Raw genomic sequence first — 27,489 nt, 5'->3', positions numbered from 1 at the left:
TCTATTTCACTCCATTGTTTCGCTGCAATTACGGTAGAAAATTTTTATTTTGTAAAAAGATCCGCTGCCTAGTTATAAATAACTTTCGGTTCCCATCATATACACATTAATAAAGAAACAAAACAGACACAGAGTGTACTAAACAATAATCAAAGTGAAAACAGTAATTATCAGTTTTAATGTTTTTAAGATACCATATAATAAACAACTTCTCAAACGAGGATCGAGCATACTTTTTATAATTTTGTACACCAACATTGACAGATATTTATTGTTAAATTTACAAAGCAAAGTACAGAATGAAATATATAATTTATGTGAGTTATAAATATTGTATTTCGAGGAAGCATACGTGGGCACGTATTACTGCAATGAAACAATCATAAAGACAAGTTGCATTTTCATCACATTAGCCGGGATTAATGCGCAATGTACAGTCTACTTAACAAATTAAATTTTAATCCTGGAGCTTCTCTCAACAAATTCGTGTAAAACTTTTTTATTCCATCTAACTTTTCCTTCTCTTTTAATACTACAGCAACAACAATTTTATATTACAATAATGTTTCAATAAATTAAATTTATAATATAATTAAGAAACAGGGAGAACTTCTAAGAAATACTTCAAAGTGTGCCACTTTAACATATCGATCGAATACGCAAATATATTAACTGCAATGGAAAGCATTGTGAGCATTACTTGCATTAAAAATCATTTATAGAGAGTATCTCAGTAACTATTAATTTTTCGTCCCATATACCATTATAGTTTTTCATTCAGGGTTCAATTCTTTCTTCAACCACAAGATTAAAATTTATCCTTTACAATAAAGAATCTCAAGGTGACCTTTATGTTTCGAGAAAAAGACAAAACAGCAAAAAATTAATTATCATATTGTACGCTACTCTTGAAACCATATAACTTTCGTTTCAACCAGTTCTCCATATACTAAATAGTTTACATGTAATTTAGGTGGCACACTTAACTGAATCACCCTGTATATTATCTTATATCAGTTTTTTATTATATCATCTTTCAAAGCTCGTAGCTAATAGATGATGACACATATTGGAATGAAACTTGTGCCACTGGCTTACAATGCTATGATTCTCAGCCCACCACATGTAAACCACTCTAAAAGAGTACCATGTTATAGGAGGATTAGTATCGTCGCGGAGCGCAGCTTAGAATTTGAAAATGTTCTATGGTGGTTATCCACGTAGCGCAATCAGGTGTTGAAAGTCTCGGGAAAGGGACCGGGGCCTGCGCAGAGATCGCGCAGCCACCCTTCCTGTGCCGAGTTACCCCCGGCGGCACGGCCGAAACTCAAACTTGGTCGCATCGTCGAACCGAAACAGTCTCACTCCTGATCACCGCAAAGGGACCAACAGAATACCGTCGAAACGGCGACGCGACCTGCACGCATGACGTGAAACGCTTGACTCGAAAACGCCGCCGGTGCGACGCGCGGAGCCGTTGCGACGATGCGACAGGTGATGCCGCGATCAAACGTCTATCCAGAGACGCCGGTTTTCACGATTTTTCCGATTTTCTGGGTACGGGCCGCGTTTCTCGCGAATGCAAACAACGCCAGGTGAAACGAGCCCGCGGGAACACAGCCGGAACAATGTACGGCATGCTGTTGGAGAGCGTGCAGCACTTCGTCCAGGTAATACAACTATGCAACGCATGCACGTGTCGACGTTACGCTTCCACCGGTTGCCTGGATACTTCTCATTACATTTCCATTCGGTTGCTTGTTACGCTACCCCTATTTTCGTTCCTCTCCCGATTTTTGTCTACCCTGATTGCTCTCCCCGTAACATAAAGTACTTCCATATTTCGTCCATATTAGTGCGCTTTCGTATTTAAATGAGCAGTAAAAATTAACTTAAAAAAATATATAGAGAAACAATTTTGTTTAATTAGATTCAACTGTTAGATTAATTAGATTCAACTTATCAGAAAAGGAACGCCTATTTAACAGAACTAAATAAATAGATAATTGACATAATTTACACTATATAAGGTATACATTGTATATGTTACACTGCATAAGACACACTAATTGAGACCAAAACCTTCCTTTTATTTCAATTACATTATTGTGAAATGTCAACATTTGTAACTTGAAAAAAGTATTCGGACAAAAAGAGAGAGTTTGAGAATCAATATAAAAGAGCAGATGAAATTGAAATAAAATAATTCATTAATTCATGAATTAAAAAGTTAGCTTAACAGCACAGTAACTGGAACAACTACCCTGGGACTGAAAAAAGTTGCACGGCATAAAAGCAAATGGAGGAGGTAGGAAAATCGAAAACGAACTGCTATTTGTTTGTATTTGTTGTAAAGGTAATTGGAGAACGCAGAGAGATGGAAATCGAACTTCCGTTGCGTCAGGTTGATGTGTACGATATGTTTGATATTTAACAGTAACTTTAGACAAAGCGTAACTTTTTCCTACGTAAAACATACCGAGCAACTGCTGGAACTACTTGACCCATCAAAATGATGGATTTCAGATACTTTATTCCACAATTGTTGCACTGCGATAAAAATTGATTTTTTTTGTCACGTTCTTTACTTACAAAGATTGTCGTCTATATTCTTTATTTGTTTCTACCATCGACGAGTCGTACGTTCATTTCTTGCCATATTTTGACGAAACGTCACATAACGCCATCGTCAATTTTGATTCTCTTCTAGAAAATTATTATAAAGCCGAAAAAGTTCCAATCATTGTAGGGTAAGGAACCCAATTACTGTGGTGTAATTCCTGTGCCTATATTAATTATACTTATTTTTAAAACATAAAAAGAATATTAAAAAAGAGATATTAAATTTTTTTCACTAAAATCAGTTAATGTATATGTTACATATATATATATATATATATATATATATATATATATATATTATTTTTAAAGCATAACGAATATTTAAAAAGATATATATATATATATCTTTTTAAATATTCGTTATGCTTTAAAAATAAGCATAATTAATATAGGCACAGTAATTGGTACCCCCACTGTAATTAGGTTCCTCACCCTAAGTACCCATGAAGAAAAGAAAGTGGCAATGAGTTAATTCGCCCAATTACTATTTATTCACAATTTAAACATGTCTTTAAAATTTTTTTCGTTCGTTTGAAACTTCAAACGAAAGAGTTACGAAATTTTAAGATAAATATACAAATAGAAAATTCGGAATAGAGACTTAAATGTGGTAAATACAATAATTCATTGACCCTAAATGAAGCAACCGAACGATAGTGAGAAGAAACTCGAGAGGAGAAAGAGAATAGACACGAGCAAAATGGAAAGCACGTGCACAACCAATATAATTAATCCTAATCAATTCAATTCGCGCCAATTAAACTGGTAATGAAAGTTCCTTTGAATGTAATTGACACTTTTTATCTTGTTAGATTCGATTATATTTCAGTGGCTCGCGATTGAACATTTTTAATGAATATCAAGTGTAGCATGCGAATGTGCATATATGTACCTCGAGAATCTTGATCCCGACGCAGCGAAGTGTGCTCCAGATTCAGGAGTGTCATGATCGAATTACATTCACGTTCTTCTAGAATACATATATACTGTATATACTACTGTAGATAAATTATACTGTGTGTCCAGTGAACCCAAAACTATTTAAACTTTTCCAATTCTCTTATTAATTTTTCTCTAAAATATTTTTACATGATTTTACATGAACAGGTGGCAAATTCTGCTACAGAAACTGCTACAGATTTAAAGATTCAAGCTTTTTTTTACAACCCTCTTCTTAAAAGTTGATGTACGATTTTTTTCACTATTTTATGGAATAAAAATGAGGAACAAGTTCGGGTCGTGCAAAGCCCTCATAGTGTAACTTATACTATTGCAAATTTGGCGGCACAGCTCTCATTTAAAGCTCGATAAAACGATAAAAAAAAATCGTATATCGATTTTTAAGGTGTCGTTGTAAAGGGGAAACTTCAATCTTTAAATCGATGAAAGTTTCAATTACGAGACAAATTTTTCAAAGGTTCCACACACGTTTGAATGTATAGCATTTTCGAGAAAAAACGCGTCCTTAGTTACTCGTCCAGTACATCATGAAAAAAATCTTAGAATAAAATGAACGATGGATTATGAAACTAAATGCTTCTAGCTTTAAACTGAGTCCAGATTTAATGACGTGTTTTTTACGAAATTATCACAGTTTAAATGTAGGCAATTTTTCGAGAATTGGGTATTTAGTGTTCTAGTATTTTTTGATTCACTACATATTATTCTTCTCTGATGAGAAATATCCCTTACTGTAAAAAGATGAAAATTTCGTATCGGTAATAGAGTATAAAGATCGCAAATTTCTCTGAGAACAAATGATTTATTACGTTGTCTAAAAGTCCTTTAATATAACAATTTACCTGATAAGAAAATGATTTATGGTGTTATACAATAGTATCGGAATATACATGAAATTTATGTGAAACTTGGTAGGATCTCCAGGATAATTACAGGAGGAACTCGCTTATGTTGAAATTTTCTCGGAATATTTTGGCTACTTTGGTTTCAATTCGAAGATTTCTATCAGTTTTCGATAGTTATTGTAAATTCAGATTCTTTGGACGCTGTGGCGGAAATAAATGTCCCAAGTCTTCTCTCGGGTCAATGAATCGACGTCATTTGGCAGTAGAGTGACAAGAAAATTACAGTTTTGGAAAAATTGCTCTCCTAATGCTACAATACAGTACGTTAAGCTGGATTTCCGAAGCTCGTGTTTACTGTAGTGTGTTTTTAAACCGTCGTGAAAATTCGTTATTTATCACGACGTCTACAAATAATGAGTCGTTTAATAAAGACGTCACGTAATCCGCGAAGGAAATGGTTTGAAGGTACATACGCGCTAAACGAGATATCTGAATATGAATGGACACAGACTTCCTTTCAGTGCAGCACCTTAATTGTACTGTAAAGTTTTAAAAATAGAATACTTCTTCCGGTACTTAAGAACACCTGTTGATTTTATTTTATGTGCCATTGTCACACGCGGTTTATTCGCTCCTAATCAAATATTCCACAACAAGTTATTAAGTATTAAAGGCCTACAATTTCTACAATTCTGACAGATCTCAACTTTAAAATGATTAAATGACTTTAAAATGAAGCCAGATATATTGTCATATTATTTTTCTAAACGAAAGTATCACATTCCAAATATCGACAATTTCTCTTTTTGGATCCATTGTATAACGATTGAGAATATTCAAGTATTTTTGATTCTTTGTTAGTTAAATTTTGTTGTCCTCGTTAGACACTAATCAGACTGCAAAGAACGTGGAAGTTGCATTATAGGTTAATTTAAACTACTAACGGACACAATTGTTAAACAAATTCATTAGTATCTCTTGAATCAATGTTTTTTAAATCTTTTAATTAAATCTAAAAACATTTTAAATAACTAATGTAGTGCATATCGGATGCAGCAAATGGTTTAGTATTTTATTTCAAACACATTTAATAAACACATTTTTGGAGTATGGAATTCTGAGTTTAGAGCAACCAGAAAGTATCAACAAACATGCTTAATCCGAGTGCTTTTACATTACCAAGTTAGACTGAACATATGGTTAATGATCGCACTAATGGCAGGGGCTCGTTTATGAACGCAGCGCTCATTCGACACGCACACGTGACTGGAAGCCACCTAAGATTCAGTTATTAAACTATAATGATCTGCTTTGGGAAATTCGCGTGACTATTTGGTATATTGAATCGCTATAGGTTTTATTGGTGTGGGGACCATATTCATTTTCGTGATTAGAGTCGTTACGTTAGGAGAAACATTGATTATTCTATGGAGAGCCAGAGACCGGCTTGATCGTGCCAATCAATTTATCATGACAATTTATCGTGACAATTTATCGTACATTTATTATCCGACGTTACGATTCTGCACCTTAAACGTATAATTCGAAATTTATTGTTCTTATAAAATTCACATTTCACACGCGTATCAATTTATCATCTCAATTCATTTGAGTACTTTTCGTTCAATTAAAAATAATATTAACCTGCTGCTGTCCTTTATCAACAACTGAAACACATGTTCATTCTTTTAAAAATAAAATACAGTCGGTCACGAATATATTCGGACACCACTATAGTTTTGACTATTATAGTGCATACTTCAGAAAATGCAATAAGAACAAAAAGAGGTTTCACGTATGTTACTATGCAGTGTGTAGTTAACAAAAACATAAGAGATATTTATTTACGATAAGTGATTACATAAATAATAAAAGAAAAATGGACAGTACGCTCATTTTCATGTCATGAAAATATTCGGACACTATCAAAACTAAGCTTAACTACTACTACTACTATATATAAATCTTATTTTTATAAATTAATATTTTGTTGGATATCCCATATGTTTTATGACATGCCGTAAACGCGTTAGCATATTACAAATTATTCTTTGTAAATAATCTTGCCCAATACGTAGCTATTCTTCTCGCAGAAGTCTTTTTAGTTCGTCTTTATTGTTTATGGGAGTTGATCGATTGCGGTGGTGGGTGGAGGACATTCTTGCAAGTGTATAATAAGAATTCTTGCACAATACGCGATTTGTGCTTTTGGTCGTTATCCTGATAAAATTTCATCCCACTTTCAAGTCCCATATTATCAGCACTTTTTTAAAAATTGTTTTGCAAAATGTGCAGATACCTATTTTTATCGAGGATGTCGTCGATAATAACTAATTCGCCTACTCCATGGGCCGAAATACAGCCCCACACCATCACAGAGCCACCACCGTGTTTCACAGTCGGCTGCAAATGTCTCGGCTTAATTCTTCTTTCGATTTCCGCCATACTCTAATTCGTCCATCGTGTGGTGCTCTTAACAACTTTATTAGGGAACGTCTGTACACTACAAAGGTTCGCCGCAATCTCTCGCACTCGCACAGAATGCCGATGTAATGCGTGCACAATTTGGTTAGGTGTTGCTAATGGCTATTATGCGACACCTGTCTGTCGCAATTCCTACTCTGGTCTTTCTCCCTCACACTCTCACACTCGCTCATACAACATACGGCTACACGGTTACCATAATCGCTTCCATAAATATTAAAGGACTCGTCCGCGAAAATTAAAATCGTGTCTGGGTCTTCGTTGCGATCGAGTGGAACACTGTCATTTTTGAGTTCTTTATTGGTATGCTTGACCCTAAGAATTTATTACGGACTTGGGTACGGCTGAAAGTTAAGTGTCCTGTTTCGAAATGGGAAAACAGACCAGCCGTATCCCACTCAATGACAATTGACGCATCGCAGGCCCACACTCAGCGGAAAGGCGACACCAGTTTCGGGGAAAGATCCTTGAAACAAGGAATCTTTGTGCAGCGTCCTCCGAGGCTCCGTGAGAGAATGAAACCACAGAGTCAGTAAGCGTTGCACAGTTTTTGGATTACGCCCCAAACTGGTGATTCGTCCCCTGGTTATCCCTACCAAAGAAGTTATCTCTTCCCGAGCTATGGTAAGGAATTCCAGATGAACTAGGACCAGAACGCTACGAACCTTCGTTAGGTTAAGAACATTTTAACATTTGTACGGACTTAAACCTTATAACCTTTGCTTAGAACTTGGCATTGAACTTTGTACGTTCTCAGTTGTTTTTATTAAATTTATTGTTACGCACTTTTAGAACGTTTTTCATACAAACCAGCGCCATTAGTTAACGTTCGCAACAGTCTCTTCATCCTGTTGTTCGCGTTAATATACGGCTTTTTCGAGCTATTCTTCCATTATGGCCCTCTGATCGTAACACTCTTTTTATGTTTTCCGGATGCACTGATATTCCACGGTCATTATTTAATTCAGCTGCTAACTTTGGAGCACTTATCCGAGGATCACATTTGATTCTCCTAATTATGGAGAGGAAATTTGCAATTTTGCGAATCGATTTCCCCCTTTCCCGATGAAAAATGACTAATTGTCGCATATCAAACGACGTGTTCTTACTTTTCCGATCCGTTTCGCACAAATTTTGAGCAAGACTGACAAATATTCGATCTCTAACATACTCTGTACATAGTATGAATGATATGTTTACAAACATTGTTTCAGTCAGTTCCTGGAACCTGGAAACTTGAGAAGTATAGCAAGTGTCCGAATATTTTCGTGACATGAAAATGAGCGTACTTTCCATTTTTCTTGTATTATTTATGTAATCACTTATCGTAAATAAATATCTCTTATGTTTTTGGTAACTATACACTGCATAGTAATATACGTGAAACCTCTTTTTGTTTTTATTGCATTTTCTGAAGTACGAACTATAATAGTCAAAACTATAGTGGTGTCCGAATATTTTTGTGACCGATTGTACATTCATGAAGGTAAAACGGAAAATAAATTGTAATGAAAAACTTTTCTCGTATTGCATCATTATTTAAATACTAAATCCATGAGAGCATGAAAAATTAGCTAACGTAAAACTAAGAGAAAGATTCTGAATTATTTATGTGAAACACGAATTACCTTTGATCATAAACGATAAAGTGAATCTTTTATTCATACCGTCGTGCGTTCTACATACATGAAATACATTTTTCATGAAATACGTTTAATGCTACTAAGCTTTACACGTATTTCGTATCACGAACGAATCGTATTAATCTCGTTTGAAAGGTAGCGTACAACACTTAGCGTTTGTTTTTCACGAGAAACAGAGGGGTGGAAAGGAGAAATTCCCTTGCGACCAATAGACACGTTCTCTCCTTTTATATCCTCTTCTCTTGGATTTCTCACTTTCTTCTATTGAAAATCGATCATGAATTCTGGGGTGAGAAGGTCTGAACCGAACCAGAAAACTCCTCGTTTTTGCATTTTCGAGCAGATTCTCTCGTGTAGATATATTGGATTTTTTGCGAACACAATCGATGCAAACATTTCACGGCCCAGTAACTGCGTGAAACGAGTTTCCGTAACTCATAAAAAAATTGTTAAACCCGTCTGGTAATGAAAAACTGAATTTATAAAATACGAAACTGTGAAGCCATTGGAAGAATTGCTATTTCCGCCGTATCAAGAAATTATTAAAAGAAAAAGTACAATTTTATTTAATTTCGTTTTCTTACAATTGAGTTGTTGCACAAAGATCCGCAGTCTAGCCATTACAGTTTTGTGTTCCGTGCAGTCATTTTTGGCAAATGCATAAAATTTGCAGTTTGGTTATGGAGGAAATTATTATTTTCAGACGAAATTCTGCTATTGAAGATAAACTTTTCGTTACAGTTGGAGTATGGCGAAGAAGTTTGGCTGCAAGTTCTGGAAAAAGCTGATTGCAAGCACATGGTTTTCAACACGCGACAAATATACCCTGACGATCTTATGACCAACTTGGCAGCGGCGTTGGCAGCATTGAACGAAGATTCTATAGATAATGTGATGCGATTCTTCGGAAAATGTTTCGTAAGATATTTTAGCAACTTAGGGTAAGTGCCAATCAACTTCGTCGAAATCTCCGAGTCAGCGTACAAATAAAAAAATCTACTAATACCTATACTTACACTACCGATCTTTAATAAAAATCCTTATTAATTTCAATAAACAGTGACAACAAAAAGTATTTCAACTCTTCCGACTTTGGAAAAATTGTCGGTATTTAACTAATGGTCATTTCACAAAATAAAATAGTACAAGAATAAACTTGGACTCATTTTAACCCATTTGCATCATAAGGAAATATGAAAAGAAGGCCTTCATTACCAAACTTTTTTTTTATTATATTTGACCAGGAAAATTGAACGTATATATTCGCTCCGGTGATAATGACCAGGAAAATTGAGCGTCTATATACGCTAATGATGCAAATAGGTTAAAGCTTGAAGCTACAGTAAAGTCTTGATCTAAGTCGGATCCTCGGGCCCGTGCTCCGGGGCATGGATCGTGTAGAGCTACCATTTTTTTGTGACATCATCGACCGCGCCGAACGTAGAAAAGAATAGCGCATGGTAAACACAGACTGCGCGCCCGAAGGCGCACTATGTACATGCCGTCAATTGAATCACTAAATACAGTTCAAATTGTATCGTGTTTAGCGTTATCTTAATCAGAAAAATGCCACGGACAAGTTGGTAAATGTCCCATAAAAAAATTGAGAAAAATAAAGAAGCTTTGTAATTGGATTAGTACTGGCTCACACCGATATACCCGACCCGGTATCGGATTTCGCGGCATGTTTACACTTTACACTGCTCGGTGACCGAGGGAGTAGGCGAACTGACTAAAGTCGTACAGCTCCGTCCGGCTTAGATCAAGACTTTACTGTACTACTTTCGAAGAACATTGTTCATTTTCTGGCAGACGGGAAAGCCAGTATCCATTTTTCCTCAGGAAACTAAAAATTGAAATCTCTGTAAACACATTGGAAAATATTTTTCGTGGCTTAACTCACCACAGATTCGAAGATTGTAGGTCCTTTGCAAGCAGAGTTGGGCAAAAATTTATTTTAAAATTTCGAATACAAACAACTGAAAGATATCTTTTATTCGAACTCATATCTCTCGGATACATATTCACCACAGTTTATCCGTCAGATACTTTTCACGATTTTCATTTGTCTTCCATGGGTCATCTGAATCGCGAAGTAACGGCTATGCGTATTCGACGCCTCTGGCGGCGAGAATTTATTTGAGAGAATTTATTCGAAGATACAGCTGATGAGTTGCAAAGTATCTTTGACTTTTATTCGAGAGTTCGAGGCAGCGCCACCACTTATTCGACGGTGAATTTCGGCAGATACTCGCAACTCAAAATGTATCTTTATAGATGAAAATCACATGTATCTTTTATTCGTAATTGTATTCGAAGTTCGAATAAAAGACCGAGCGACGTTGCCAAGTCGTAATACTTACACTATGGTATAGTGACTCCCATTAATATTCGAACACTATTTATTAATTAAACGATTGTTTAAACAAATGAATTTTTATTATTTAAATGACTGTTTAAACACATATATGTTTATTATTTAAACGATTGTTTAAGCAAATAGATTTGTATTATTTAAACAGATGTTTACATAGGTAAATGTTTATTATTTAAATTGACTGTTTAATAAATGAATTTTTATTATTTAAACAGATCTTTAAACCGATACATTTTTATTATTTAAACGATTGTTTAAACAAATAAATTTTTGTTATTGAAACAAATGTTTAAACCAATACATTTTTATTACTTAAACGGTTGTTTAAACAAATAAATTTTTATTATTTGAACAATTGTTTAAACAAACACATTTTTATTATTGAAACAAATGTTTAAACCAATACATTTTTATTACTTAAACGGTTGTTTAAACCAATACATTTTTATTACTTAAACGGTTGTTTAAACAAATAAATTTTGTAATGTAATGAATGCATTTTTCTGTCTACAGTTCTGAATTACCGATTCTGTAAAAAATGCAGAAATTTAGAATCAAAGACTTCGATGATTTAAATTATCTGGAACTATACTAAATAAATAACAAGTTAACCATTTGCAATATTATTTTAAGACAATAAAATTGAAACAATGAATTAAAAAATTATTACTGAAAATATATATTTATGACGACAATTATCAGTGGATAGGCATAATTTTTAATGAATTTTACTGCAAATTTCATCCTGATCTGTCTTACGGTTCAACATTTATTGTAAAATGTCACGAAATTTCTTGACCCAGCACAGTGTCCGGCCGTCCAAGGCTGTATATCGCGATGCAGCATTCGCTTCAGATCATTTTAATTTCGTCAATTTTAAAATGTTCATCTTTTTAAAAAGAGGTCTGTAAAGAGGACACTTGGGGCTATATTCTCATTTTTTTGCAAATTTTTAAAAAGTTCCCTTCTATGAAAAAATTGCATTTGTTGAAAACAACGCACACCTGCAGCCAAAAGAAAGTAACACATGTTTCGTTCTTCTATAAAAAGGTCATCCTAGCTTTCCGAGTCGGCTATCCGAGCTTCGAATCAAATTTCGAATAAAAGATACATCTGATTTTCATCTCTGCCAAATACTCGTCACGAATAAATCCTCAAATAAATCGTCTGGCCAAATCGAGCTTCAAATAACGAATAAAAGTTACGGATAAATTTCGCCGCGACATCTGAGTTCGAATACATTCTGAAATTTATTTTTATTCGTCGACTAAAATCGGTCGGACACTCGGCGTCACCGAGTTTCTACAAATAAATCCGTCGAATAAATGGTGGCGTTGTATCCGACTCTCGAATAAATCCCGAAGATAGCCAGAAAATCATCCGAGAGGCAGGTCGAATACAAATCTCGAAACCAGACGCTCGACGAATAAAGATACAGATAACTTCTCGCGATTCATCCGACATCGAATAAAAACAAAAGATACAGAGTATCTGTACCTGAAAGCTATTCAAATAATTTTTTATTCGGATACTGCCCAACTCTGCAATTTGCAAGGACCTCTTAAAAATTGTACGATTTTTATATGCGTTACAATACACAGATATTCTTAAATTCTTTTATTGTTTCCTGTCGCTTGAAATTTTATCTACTCTTTTTTCTCGCGGATGTACAAAATCCACACGACTTGTTTTAATTATTTTCACTAATTGAAAGCAAGTTGGAAGTTTTAATACGGATGCATATTATGATAACAATTAAGAGGTGGTAAAGTATATTTTAGCAATTAAATACGTTAAAGAATGCGATTGAAATTAGTTTATGTAAGTGGATCCACTTTTGATAATTATATCAACTAGCTAGCTCAATAAGCTATTAGTAGACATTGTGTATATTGTTAGAGGCTAAAGATGATACAGTATTATCACTGACAACGACCACGAATCGTTGAACGTTTCATTAGTATTGATTGAATATAAGATTTGCATTTTCGAGCAAGCAAACGCGTATTTTCTGAATCAAACGAGACAAAATATTTCGTTATACTCTTTAATCTGTAACACACATTGTCTCAATTACTTAATAATTGATGTAAGAAAAGCGATAAGTGTCAGGTGTAACCCGATCTTGTCAGCTACTTCCAACTGGAGAGTGAAAATTACCCGAAGGTAAAGAGCATTAAATGTTCTACACGATTTGTTAATTTATTAACAAATTTAACATATATACGGTAATAGATAACAATATATATAATAATTTTTTACGTTTTCGTAAACTGAAATAAAAGTTTTGAATAATCCATTCACATCCAATTAAAAATTGTTTGTAGAATAAGTTATATTTTTACAACTATACACAGAACTGCGTGTGTAAATAAATCGTTTTACAGACGCTGCACACAGAGGCAGATACATTTATACATCGGAAAGTGCAAAGAGAGAAGTTAGATTACTTTGAAGCCACCTTCAGAAAACCGTTTTGTTATTTTTGCAGGTATGTTTACACAATAAAGGCCACCGGTCGTTATTTCTGCGACTTTTTACAAAGCGTCGACAACATTCACATGCAAATGAGATTCACCTATCCAAAAATGAAAAGCCCTTCGATGTATACTACACACGTCGACAAGGATGGTGTAGTGTTAGTTTATCGGAGTACTAGGCAAGGTTTCACACATTATTTCATGGGTAAGACGTGTTAATTTTCACGAGAACATATTATGCGTTCGTAAACTTTGTTATCGTTTACTTCTTGTGCAGGGTGAGTCAGTAAGAACTGCTAGGTATCTCAAATAACTCGATAAATATTAGTTGTACCAAAAAACTTTGTAACGAATAATGTAACATTTTAAGGGACGGACCGAGTGAGTACAATTTGATTTTTTTATATCTCATTTTTTTGAGTTATCAAGGTGACCCTGAGTACTTTCAAAGTCAACGTACCTTTCTGTTAATAACACATTGTTTCCAATAAAAAGACGAATTCAGCGATCTATAATATGATGACTTTGAATTGTCTTTGAGAAAACTGACGGTCACCTTGATATCAGAAAAAATGAGATGTAAAAACTCAAATTATAATCATTCAACGCGTCCCGTAAAATGCTACACATTTCATGGAAAAGTGTCTTGATACAATCAATAGGTTCCGAGTTGTTTTAGATAGTAGTTATTACTAGCTCACCCTGTATTTTTATAAGAAAATTACATTTCGAGTTGTAACATTTCTATTTTCAATTTTATTCAGTAAAAAATGTTTAATTGAATCATTTGTATTAATAATTTCGTACAAATTCGCCCGCGCACGTCCTACAGGTCAACTATTTCAAATAGCGGAAGACATTTACAAAATAAAACTGAACATCAAGGTATTAGAAAGTTCAAATAACATCCCAGGGTCCAGGAATGTGATGGTTAAATTTCGAATCGATTTTGACAATCGTGAATACGTAAGTAGTTATGTGACTCCGTTACAATTGCGTTAAATATCAAAAGTTTCGAAGACAATTGTTAACAAAATCTCTGTTTCTGTGAAGTACGATAAATCGTATCGTCTGTAGGCCGCTTAACCCATAACTGACATTCAAAATGTACTTCAGAAGTGCAATGATCCAATTAACTTATGTCTAACATCTCTATCGAAATGGTAAACAGAAACGTGAGATAGTAAAATTTCATTTAAATCCACAAATAGTTGTAACTCTGATAGTGACACATAATTATAAGCATCAGTTTGAGTGGGGCCGCATCGACCCCAATAGATCACTTAATAAGTTCGAATGAATCAGAGTTGAATCAATTATCGTCAATGCAGAAAAAGTGGTTAAAACAATCTTATTTCGATATGTTGTCACAATTCACGTTCTAATGTTCGAAGTTTTTAGATCGCGAAGGATAACAAAATAAAGACGCCACTGGTGAAAGAGTTATTACCAGTGTCCTGTACCTTTCTCTTAAGACTTTTCCCGTTTGGAGTTGTGATAAACAAGGATATGCGAGTTCTTGGGGGCGGCGAAAGGTTATTGCAGGCGTGGGGCGGCAGCTCGTCCATTCTGAACAAACACATCACAGATATCTTCAAATTGCGCAGGCCTAAAGGGATTTCCTTTACGTGGGGCAATGTAAGGAAAAGTTATTCATGTTACTCCATAGGAATTGTCTGACGCGTCTGATCATGACCAAACAATTCTACTTCCTCCATATACTAAAGCAGAGCTGTTCAGCGCTGCCCGTACGGGCAGCATTTTCTTGCCCTGGGAATACACAGAACGGCGGGCACGAAGCCACGCCCCTGCGGGCAATGCTGCATGTATTTGTCACGCGCTTTGTCACAGCTACGTGGCCAGCTACGGCTGTGTTACGGGCTTCCCCCACTCAACTAAGCTACTTACCCGTAGCTTTGCCCGCAGTTGTGCCCACGGGCATCAGCGGGCGCCCTTGCCCGCTACATAATAGGCATGTTGAGCAGCTCTATACTAAAACACGCGAACCCCACAGATCTTTAAACTCGATTTTCTCGAAAACAAAGCCTCAAACGAAAAAATGTTATTCCTTCTTTTCGACTTACAATTCCTTCTTTTCGATTTTCTCATGTACAATTACCCCCTCCACGGTTGTACCGTCAATACTAGGACACCCTGTATACATATAGAGTCCATACTTTCACATTTAATTTCGTTCGAATAAAAGGCATCCTCGTGTACCGATAACCTACTTAATCGATATACAATACCTATTCATAAAATCGCCAACCTCTATAATGATGTGCGTACACCTGCGCAGGTAATGTATCTGCATTCGGTGATGTTTGAATTAGAACTGATTCGGTCGATCGATGGAAATACGACATCAAACCCAGACAATAATGCAAGTACAAGCTCGAGTTTAGACAGACGAGGGAGCCAGGGAGCTAGGAGCATTTTGTTGAAGGGTCAAATGAGATACTTGGACGACATTAAGGCGATCATTTACTTGTGTAGCCCCTTGTAAGTGCAAAGAAGAACATTCTATCTAAATAGCAATGTGTCTCAGACGGTATTTATCCGTTTATTATTTAAATTAAATAACAAATATTAGCTCCAGTCTTTTAGAAAGCTCTGATCCATGACCGAATAGGATTATTGTTTAAAAGAAGATTTTTAAGCATATTGTTGATATAATCTGGTGTTGGAAAATTTGCTAGGCGAAAAGTTGAATTCTATTTTTTAAGCATTTTTAATTCTCCCCTTTGAAAACTAATATTTCTTTGAACTGGGAATAATAATGCAATGAAGTTAATACAAAATACGGTCCAACAGAATCAACAGTTTGGACGAGCTTTTAAATATGGGTCTGTACTTGAACGATTTGAACCCCCATGGCCTGAGTCGGGAAATGTTTCTGGCCGGATGGCAACATTGCGGAAGGTACAATATCATTTTTCGATTTTGGGTGAAATTCAATGATCTGCCACTTGATTGTGTCCGTTCTAGATTGGAAATGATGTTCGAAAGAGCGGAGCAACGATCGACAGAGTTAGAGAACAGCTACGCGTTGCTGGACCGTTGGAAAAATAAAAGTGACGAACTTTTATATTCTATGATCCCTCAGACGGTGGCCGACCGTTTGAGAACTGGCGCGTGCCCTTTGAGCACTTGCGAGGTATGAGGAACCAATTTTGTGGCAGTGAAATACGAAACTGAAGATTCATTTTACTTACGTTATTAATCCTCGGGTAAAAATACGATCAAATGAATCGGATAAAAATCATTTTACGAGCTCATTTCGACGGTTTTCCATAGTCATTCGAGTCAATCTCCGTTCTATTCTGTGAGCTCTGCGATTTCGATTACTCGACCATCGAAGGTGCAATGGACATCGTCTCGTCGATGAATGCTGTTTTTTCATGTTTCGACTCTTTAATGGACCAATTCAACGTGTACAAGGTAATTCCACAGGCATTCCCGTGTTCGTAACGCGTTGTTTGATTGTTACGAGTTCCGACAGGTGGAAACAGTTGGTCGAATTTATATGGCCGCCAGTGGTGCACCCGATAGGACTGAAAATCATGCACAGAACATTGCAGACGTTTCGCTGCAATTGATAAAGCATGTGCAATCGCTTAAATTGCCCTCCGGCCTTGATATACACATTCGAATAGGTAATTTCGCACGTGAACAATTTAATTGTTTAAATGTAAAATGTATTGTTTAATTGTTTAATTTTTTCGTAACTTAAAAGCTTTCATGTTAAATGTGAGTCTCAAGCCTTTTAAAAATTTAAATTTTATGAATGTCGTGGTTTTACGTATCATTATTTGGAAAATAAGATTAAGAAATAAATGTTTATTTATCTCCTGTATCTTGTAGTAAACGCAGATAACTTTTAGATTTGCCTAACAATCCGCAATCTATTTATCTAAATCCGCTGTTTTATAACATGGCGACAGTATTTTTCTGTGAAATTTTATACGAACTACAGTGGATCCAGAAAGTGTTTGAAGACTAAATTTCCCATCTCGAGAAGTTTTTCATTTTCGAATTGTGATAATTTCGTTAAGAATAATTTAATTAAAAATGGTGGAAATAAAGAATTAAGAAAAAGGTTTCTTTATCTGTAAAAATATTTAAAAATTTACGAGGTCGTGACTGAAACCACCGTAGATTTAAAGGAGAAGATTCAATCTCCAAATCTGTGTCGGATTCAGAAAAAATATTTTTCTATGCTTTTACAGACTTGTAGCATTTTCGATTCAACTTATAGGATTTTTTAACAAAAATGTGTTCCCAATTTTTCACGTACTATATCCTGCACAAATATTCCAGAAAAAATGAATGATGATCTGCGAAAGTGGAGGCGTCGAGATTTAAAACGAGCCCAAATTAATTAATGTACTATTCTTTTTCAACGAAATTATCACAGTTCCAACATAGACAATTTCTCGAGAATCGGAAATTATTCAAATACTTTCAGTATCTTTCTGGATCCACTTTATATCATCAAAGGTTACGTCGACGCGCGGATCGAAAAATCTTTGACGTTCTTCATGAGAAATGTGAGAGATTCGATAGAGCACGAATGCAGTCGCGTACAAACGTGTTCTACTTTCTTAGGAATTCATTCTGGACCAGCTGTGGCAGGTGTTGTTGGCATCAAAGTGCCAAGATATTGCTTCTTCGGAGACACGGTGAATACTGCGTCAAGAATGCAATCAACTAGTTTGGTGAGTTCGCTTTTGCTGCATTTTGACTAGGAAAAGATAAAGTAGAATGTCTTGAATAGCTTAATCAAAAATTGATTCGAATCGATCGAAACGATGGACAAACTTCCTCTAAGGAAATATTTTATATATGTTTTTCGACATCTACTATTTTTAAAATGCTGGAAAATCGTAGTTTTCATACAAATTCTCATCTATGAATAATTAAAATACATTATTTTTAAGCACAAGGGCAAGCAACAAGGGTCTGTTCGCGTGACTTGTCTTAAATATTTTATGGACAACCGTATATATTTTTAATTGATTTTTTAGAACAAGTTTCTTCACAAATCCAATTAAATGATACTTTACAATGTTTTTCAAAACAATTGCTTTCGAAAAATTGTTCTGAACGTCTAAAATATCTTTTTCTGAAGTCTCTAACACAAAAATAAATAAAATTAAAAATGTGAGAAATAAATGAATTAAAGGAGAATGTTTCTCAAGTGGATAAAACAGTAGCTTCTGTCATAACCGATATTGAAAATGTTCATTTTCTGAAAAGTAGTAGTCATTGGAACTAGTAAAGCAAGTTTGTCTTTGATATTCGTTTGATTTTTACTCCAAATGGTATTAATTAGAACGTTTCAAAGAAGACATGACATTCCAGAAATATTTGAAGTCAACATTGAAAACATTAGTTTAGAAGAAGTAATTTAAATAGCGTTGTAACAGGATTATGACATTACGTGCAATAATTACGTCAAAATGAATTTTTAAATAAATTTTCAGGAAATACAATACAAGGGTACCTAAGGCTACCAAATTATACAATTTTTATTTAGAAGATCGATTTTCCTCACTCACCTACATAGGCGTATAAATCCTCTAAAAAGCATAAAAATAAACTTGAGTTTACTACCAAACTTCTGATAAAAGTCCAACAGTCGTTTAATTATCGATAAGATTGCATAAACATTGTATTGTTCCCATAAATTCTATGTCACAGCCAGGCAAGGTGCATATCTCGGCTGACACCAAAGCACTATTACCCGAAGATCGTTACAGCATTGACTCACGCGGTGTAGTTTCTGTAAAGGTTCGTATCGCAAAAAGTCCGATTCCCTTGTCGCGAAACGCGTGATATCAAAATGATTGTTAAACCGCAGGGAAAGGGCAACATGGAGACCTATTGGTTATACGACATAGCGGAAACGAACGTTCAACTGGCGGTCGAAGAAGCGACACAACCCCAAGGACTTCTAGTTACTGACATTTAGCGCGAAGCGAATGGCTGTGTTTAAAAACAAATCGCAGTGTTTCACGCTTTAGCAATTAAACGGTCAAGTACGTTCGTTACTCGAGATCAAATGAGCCGTTTAATTGCGTCAGTGGTGCAAATCGAAATATTTGTCTGTTCGGTTTAACAACAGATCTCAAATGTTTAATCGTTATTAAATAATGTAATCGTAGTATAATTTTAGTGTGGGTTGCATGAGACATGTTATTATTGTCTTTTATATAGGGTGCCCCAAAAATATTGCAATTCCTTGATAGGGGTGATTCCTGAGATCATTTTAAGTAACTTTTTCCTTTGCAGAAATGTTCTCCGCGGCTTTGTTAAGGAGCTATTAACGTATAAATACGGGCCAATCAGAGCGCGGCTGCACCAGACGGATTTCGGCTCGGCCAATGCCAACGCCACGCTCAGCGGGATCTGTCGCCGAGCCGGAAGCCGTCCGCTGTATCCGCGCTCTGACTGGACCGCATTTTTCGCTAAAAACCCCTTAACAAAGCTGCCGGAGAACATTTTCGTAAAGGAAAAAGTTACATAACATCTTAGCATACGTTCCCGTGAGAGACACGAAGGCGTCTTACTGGCAATTTTGTACGCGCTCGTCTGGGACACGGGCGACCGTTATATTTACTCACCAAATTTTTCACGCTCGTTCGACGCGGGCGGTTTCTAATATTTGTATAGAAACCTGTACGAATAAACAACATGCCTCGCCCCCCTCCCCCCCCAGGTAAAGTACAGCTGCTACGCCACTGAAAATATTTGTTTTCAATTTAATTATGTATAAACACTAAATTTTCACTTTTAAAAAATCTGATCATTTTTTGACCAAAAATTCAATATTATTGTGTACATTAAGTGGTTGAAATGATCTTAACAATCAATACCTTCGAGGAATTAAAACATTTTTCGGACATTTTTGGATTAAAAGATTTTTTTTCCTGTAGATTTTGAACTTAATTCCTCGTTACCCAATGGTCAACTGTTTTGACTTGCACCATTTTTGCATTAAACGACTCAAGTAGAGCAATTTTTGTTAGTAGATGAACGTGTTGTTTGACAACAAAATCATATTTGGAATATAGGGGAGGGTATCCCAATTTGGACCAGCGCCAAGGTTGAAAGTGTGTGTATGCGTGGTTGTGTGTGGTTGTATGTGTTTCGAGAAAGAGAAATGCTTACAGTGTTATTAGTAGACTGTAGATTTTATACATTTATGACAACAGTATAATCGAATATAAAACAGCAAAGATATTGAAAAAATTGAAAAATATTGTATTTTTTTTAACTCATTCGAATCATTCGGAAAATAACCAAATGTCTTGGTAGTTTACATTGACCGATTATGAATTATACTTTGAGTATGGTTCAGTTATACATCTTGAACAAGACAATTTGATTATGATTTGTAAATTAAGACAAGCTAACTGCTGGTCCAAAAAATTCGGTTACCCTGTCGCTCTTGTTATTAGAAATAAATGTTTGAACACCCTTTTCGTGATTTGTACAAATTTATTTAAACATGCGCTATAAATATCGAATGAATACTATGATAGGACCATTAACAGAAGCTTATACTGTCATTTCTCTAGCATCATCTTCTCATCGTTTTCACATCCTGTTTTTCATTACGTTTTGAATTTTTGTTATTTTTGTAACATAATAAATAGAGTTATTGTTATTAATTTAAGTACTATCGCTACGCCTCGTAACCAACACAACGAGTTCCGTAATCTCACAAGTGTGTTAGGAGTATTAAATAACAACCTGTTCCGTAACATAATGTTGCGGCGCTATCTGAACTCGTAATCTTTCGTTCGCTCGTCGCAGCATGAAATGTTTAATAGAAATAATGAGTATTGTATACTGTATACAGTGGATCCAAAACGTATTTAAGCATTACATTTCTGATTCTCGAAAGATTATCGAAATTATGATAATTTCGTAAAAACAAATAGTACAACCATAAGTTTGGACACATTTAAAGCTTAAAGCCTCTACTTTCGCAAAGTAGTGTTCATTTTCCTTTAAAATATTTTTACATATATAGAAGCTGGGAAACTGAAGACCCAGTTTTCTAAAAAATGCTGCAAATTCAATCGTCTTCAAAAACTTTCAAAATTTTCCACGTAAGTGAAACTGCCACAGATTTGAAGAGTGAAGTCTTTACATCGACTCCTTAACAGTTCATATACGATTTTTTTCACTATTTTATGAAACAAAAATGAGGTATAAGTTCGGTCATGTAAAGTCCTCGTGCTGTAACGTAGGCTTGAGCAACAGGTGGCTCGCGAGCCACAAGCGAGTCCTCTTCCCACTCCTGAGATCCCCCACCATGCTCCTATGGAGTGTGGGAGAAGGAGCCGCAGGGCTAGGAACTTATATAGGAGAGATAAAAGCACGGTAGGGTAATATGAAATGGCCAGTGGTGGAGGAACCCGTGCACCGGTGGCGGGGGTCGCGAAGCGGGGAAGAAGTTGCCCAGGCCTGGTATAACAGTGTAACCTATGTACACTACTGTAAAGATGGCGGCGCAGCTCTCATGCAAAGCTCGATGAAAGTACTAAAAAAAATCGTACATAAATTTTCAAGGTGTCGTTATAAAGAGGAAGCTTCAATCTTTAAATCTATGGTGATTACTTAGTTACTCGCCCAGTGCATCAGGAAAAAATCTTAGAATAAAATGAACGACGGATTGTGAAACTAGACGCTTCTAGCATTAAAATGAGTCCATGTTTGGACACATTTTAAGACTTATTTGAATTTCTTTTCGTTGTGCGGTTAATTTTTACGAAATTATTACAGTTTAAATGTCGGCAATTTTTCGAGAATTGCGTATTTAATGTCCAAGCACTTCTTGGACCCATTGTATATGTTTATGTCACTTCGAAACGAATGCAGAATTTCGCAGAATATTTTTCACTACTTATTGTATAATCAGCAAAGAGTATTTTGTAACGTAAAGTAGTGATCTAACGTGTACACAAGAAATTGAGCATCATTGAAAGGTAGTTAAATGTTAATGTATTTATATAGAGTGGGACAGATCGCCAAAATTGATTTAAAATAAATGTCCCTTTCATTGACCATATAAAAAGGTAGTTCTTTGCTGAAATACACATCAATATTTCAAGCGAATACTAGTTATTGATATCATTAGTGGTTCTGCTTTCCAAGTTTTTGTAACTTCATTTTGTATACCTATTTATATCAATTGTAAGATTAACAAAAAAGACATTGTCTTTTCGTTATGAAATAAATAGCTTCAGAGACATCTACCTGAATTTCAGTTACATTGAACATAATGGCCAAGTAGTGACGAATGTATCGGAAGACGAAATACTGAAATGTTCACTTGCAATAGCTAATAACACGAAGCGGTGAAACTGGTTGGTAACAGTACCGCGTGATCACTAAAGGCGCATCCATCTTACGTGTGCAAACAAGTAATAATCACCTCGTTACAGTGTCTGCGGTATATACGACATTACGTACGAAACAATTGGCCCAGTCGGAACCATGTGCTGGTGTCGGGAAAGGTACGTGAGTTTTCACCGAAATTCCAAGTCGAAACAAACAGAGAAAGTTCCGGAGACTTTCTTTCTCATACGTTCGATATTACCAGCCTTGCCTCGGAGTACGTGCCTTAATTTTCAATTGTTTCGTCACCCGTATATGTCTTGTCCCGTCAGCACGCGTCAAAAATACCATTTTGTTCGACTTTACAATATACAGTCACAAAATGTATGTGTCAAGTTTTCTAAATTTCTTTATAGAAAGCATAAACGAGCCAAAAACATGCCTCGCGAAAATTTACATTACCCCTGACATATTAAAATAAAAATATTTTGTTCGTTAAAACGATCATAATAAGTTTGGCACTAATGTATCCCTTGAAAAGTGGATAGTACACACCACGATTTTTTTTATAAGAAAGACATCCATTATGCCTCTAAATTTTCTTTTACATACTTTTAATGTGGCACGTGTATGTAGACTTTTGATTGACTGCGGTTTTACAAAACTCGTTAACCGAGACGTGGAAAATAAATAAATAAAAAATAAGGAGACTTCATTAAATTATAGTAACTCTCCCAGAAATTCTCATCGTCATGTATGCTCTTATCTAAACGTATAACTACTAAACTGCGGAATTTTATGCAAATGTTTTTGTAGTCATGAATTAAATACATCAGATTTCTGTATGACTGTGCTGATTAAATGATCACAAAAATATATCGTTCACTTTGCATATCTTCCGAATTCTACATGTTTTTTGCATATTCTGCATACTCTGTAATTTGCTGCATATACAGAATTTGTTTCGAAATCATAATTAGATATTGTAATTAGCACATTATTAGGCTCAGTGCGCTGTAGCAACAACTGCATTGTTACGATCGATTGGACACTAATCATGCACAACAAGCCTATCATGCTAAAATACATAATAATTAATAGTTTACGCAACAATCGAAGAGTGCTAACTAAAAAAACTATTTATAATTTTGTAAAGATGATAATATACTTTAACATTCATATTTTAGCTATTTGATTTTTATATGAATTTTGTTTCCATGCCGAGATGCCCATTCTGTTGTTGGTCGTGCATAATTAGCATACTCACTCCATATTATGGTCTTATATGTATATACTTCCGCAGTCTAGTATTTTCAGTAGTCCTCGAGTACTTTAAGCTTCCGGATTTCAATAAGCCGCGATACGGTGGATATTATGGTGAACCGCGTCCTTGCGGCGTCAGGACGGCTGAGTATTATGTCAGTCATAAATGTTGTTCATCTCTCCATTTCGATTCAAATCAACAGTAACAGGCATCCATGGTGTTGCGGGAGATCCATGTCAGATATCGGTTTACTCTGCTATAAACGCCGGGGTAGCCTGGTCTCGCGCATCCTTCGCCCCAGGATACGACTCCTGCGAACGTTATGGTAGGTTTATTTCCGTACGCGCACAGAAGCTCCATCGCCGAAAAGCGTAACAAGCTACGGGAGTATCGACGACAGTAATTCAATGACAAAACTATTTTGATTTTAATTATTTCTTCGCAACACTTTAACTGGCATATTTGTGACATTTTTCTGATTAAAAGGAGTACAAACACGACGTGATTCGGAGCATATTTACTTGGTTAATTCACGGTTAAGTAGAACCTCGATTATCCGAATCGATGCTCGAGGTTCCACCGTGACGTGAATTAAACAAGTAAATGTGATCCGAATTGCGTCGTGTTTGTACTCGTTTTAATTAGAAAAATGTCGCAAATATGCTGGTGAAAGTGAAACGAAGAAATAATTAAAAACATAAAAGTTTTGTCATTGAATTAGTATAGTTCACTCGCTATCCTTTTCGACGTTCGACACCAGCGGCGAGAGATCGGGGAACAGTGTTTGCACACGATATAAGTATGAACGATATAAAACGTGGCTGCGTTGGCAAACTAACTTCGATAAATAAAAAATTGCAACTTCCCGAAAAACATCTACCATAGGGAAAAGATTAACAGTTAATCGATAGAATGTAGCACTCACCAACTATATGATAATTGTTGTCGTTGGCGATGTGTAATGGACCACCGCTGTCTCCCTAAAAAAACAAAGTTGAGGAATAAATTGACAGTCGGTTCATTGAACGTTACAAGTCAAGGTTCTATGTACAAAAATGATGAACGCATATGCGTGTGTGTGTGATATGTATGATGTACAATGTACGTACATACGTATAATGTACGTTATAGCGAATTATGGATTTTCCGCGAGTATTAGTAAAGATAAAGCTGATCCAGTTTGTTGTTAATTACCTGACATGAATCCTTCGCTCCCTCTTTGTAACCAGCGCAGATCATATTGTCCGTGATCCTTCGCGATGGATATTTAGTATTACGACATTCAGTGTTCGTGAGTATGGGCACCTTGACTTCCTGTAGAGTCTGGGAAATAGGACCAGATTCCTCGATCGCGCCCCATCCGGTTACTGTGGCGTTTATGCCAGCAAAAGTTTTCTCTGGGAAAGACGTGAAACTTCGTGACTTTTATGCGACGAATTACACTGAATCCAAAATACTATAAATACTACCATAAATAAGCTTTAGTATTAACCCTACCGATCACAAAATGTGACTGCTATTATACGTTGCTTTATCAAAATTACATTTAGATTTCTCGCAATTTTTATAACTATACTGACTTAATTAGAGCGCGTGCATGTATGTAAAGTTTTTGTATGTTATACAGAGCAAATTTATTTAATAATTTTTAATGGACGCGTCTTTGTAATTTCAGTAATTACAAAATAAAAAATGTGAAACCGGTCGTGGTACGGTTAGTCTAAAAATTACTTATTCATTTGCTTGACAATGTAACGGTTAAACCAACGACCGATCCCTATGGACATTTTTCAAAAATGGCACAAACGATCGCAAATGAGAAATCGAGATATTATTTTACCTCTTTCTGGGAGACACACAGGCCTCATTTTCCCCTCAAATTCTATGGACTCGGTTAATTTGACTAGAGCAATGTCGTTGTTATAGTTGAACGATGAATAACCACTATGTTTCATCACGCTGTCAACCTTAAACGTTCGCGCGTCGGTTTCTGTCGTATTTCGATTGTGCACCAATATCCGAACCGACATGAGTTTTGGATCGAACCTGATCAAGGTATGAATACACATTATAACAATTACGAATGTCCAAATCAATTTACGAAATATACAGCATTATCATCAAAATAACAGGAATGTTATTGCTAATAGTGTTCATACGAGTCTTGCAGTTTAAGGGAGGAATTTCTTCTTTCTTTCTGCGAAAAAATCGATTTTTTTTTTGCAAAATCAAGTTGAGCGATTCAACTTTAAACACGCATAACTTTTGAACCAGTGCATTCCTAACGTTAAAATTTGGATTTTTGCCATTTTCTCGACAAGATCTACAGGATTATATATAAAAAAGTTAAAAATTTCTGGGTTGCGAAGGTGAAATTTAACCCTTAATACTTTCAGAAGCGTGATATTTGAATAAGTTATAAGATTACAATTCTTTAAGTGAAATTCATTTCGGACAATGTTGAGTTACTTTTAAATCGCGCTGTACGACAACAACGATGCTACGACGAGGAAACTAGTTAAAACAGAAAATGAATTCACCTGTCAACGCAATGTGCTGCAGTTAATACATAGCGAGAGTTTATAACAGATCCGCCACAATAGAATCGTCCTCTAAACATCATTAATACCATCCATGGATATTGATTAACTTGCGTCTCAGTGCCGCCCACTATACGCTTTTGTGTATTTGTCAGCCCGCATTCTGTAAAATCACATAGTACAGTTCGACGTTATTACTTTCAATATTAAATGTTGCTTCATGTAAATAAAATTCTTTCCCTTTAGTATTCGTTATTTTCGAAAAGATGAAGAACAAATTCGTTCCGAAGTTAGCATTTCAATTAGTAGGAAAAAGAATTTATCTTACTGCAAGGTGGACATATTTTATTAGTATTTGCTGGTGGCGGAAGTCGTGTTGTTGTTGTTGTTGTTGACGCTCCTATGACACCATATAACCATTCCAAAAAATTTTTGTCATCCACCGTCGTCGCGTTATTCACTGCATTATTCATGTTGACCTCTGGTTTGGCTATGACTCCTGGTTGTGCATCCTACGGTAAATATTCAGTTTGATTATCAAAAGTTTAAATTGATTAGGGACGAACGCGTGGAGAAGAAGCATGGAGGATAAGTTAAGTTGGTAAACTAGTTGAATTAATTTAAATTAGGGAAGTGCTGCGGAAAATTTATAAGAAAATAATATTTCGAAAGGTAATAAGTAATTAACCTCAATATACAGTAAGGAGCAAAACTGATTACACACTATTTGAAACAGCATAACTTTTTTCAAATTAGTCCAAATAACTTTAGTGTTTTTGAGACTTTAGAAGGATTAGTTTATTAGACGAGATGTAAAAAATTTTTGACAAAAATTTGAATTGTTCGGAATCGTGAAAGAAATGGTAAAAGTTAGTTTTTTCAGCTTTCTTATCTGAGCCTGTATTGAAAATTTAAAGAATGTG

General features: G+C 35.5%; 2 protein-coding genes across 2 annotated transcripts; one reads left to right on the top strand and one right to left on the bottom strand.

Annotated features, from left to right (window-relative positions):
* Positions 1-1,013: 1,013 nt before the first annotated feature.
* Positions 1,014-19,435, top strand: LOC143362829 (soluble guanylate cyclase 89Da-like). Its single transcript, XM_076803302.1, has 13 exons — positions 1,014-1,670; positions 9,296-9,495; positions 13,423-13,616; positions 14,244-14,377; positions 14,813-15,049; positions 15,711-15,913; positions 16,226-16,333; positions 16,400-16,568; positions 16,709-16,852; positions 16,914-17,067; positions 18,020-18,129; positions 19,115-19,204; positions 19,275-19,435. The coding sequence occupies exons 1-13, from the start codon at positions 1,206-1,208 to the stop codon at positions 19,383-19,385; spliced, it is 2,319 nt and encodes a 772-aa protein (XP_076659417.1). The 5' UTR covers positions 1,014-1,205; the 3' UTR covers positions 19,386-19,435.
* Positions 19,436-23,952: 4,517 nt separating this feature from the next.
* LOC143362837 (trypsin-1) lies at positions 23,953-27,069 on the bottom strand. Its single transcript, XM_076803317.1, has 6 exons — positions 26,895-27,069; positions 26,567-26,729; positions 25,867-26,072; positions 25,221-25,423; positions 24,952-25,006; positions 23,953-24,337 (listed from the first exon to the last, which is right to left on the bottom strand). Exons 1-6 carry the CDS (start codon positions 27,037-27,039, stop codon positions 24,222-24,224), a joined length of 888 nt encoding a protein of 295 aa, XP_076659432.1. The 5' UTR covers positions 27,040-27,069; the 3' UTR covers positions 23,953-24,221.
* Positions 27,070-27,489: the final 420 nt, after the last annotated feature.

Source organism: Halictus rubicundus, chromosome 18 (genome assembly GCF_050948215.1).
Source record: "Halictus rubicundus isolate RS-2024b chromosome 18, iyHalRubi1_principal, whole genome shotgun sequence".
NCBI classification, from domain to species: Eukaryota; Metazoa; Arthropoda; class Insecta; order Hymenoptera; family Halictidae; genus Halictus; species Halictus rubicundus.
The sequence above is the reverse complement of the archived record's forward strand: the minus strand, read 5'-3'. Positions and strand labels throughout refer to the sequence as shown.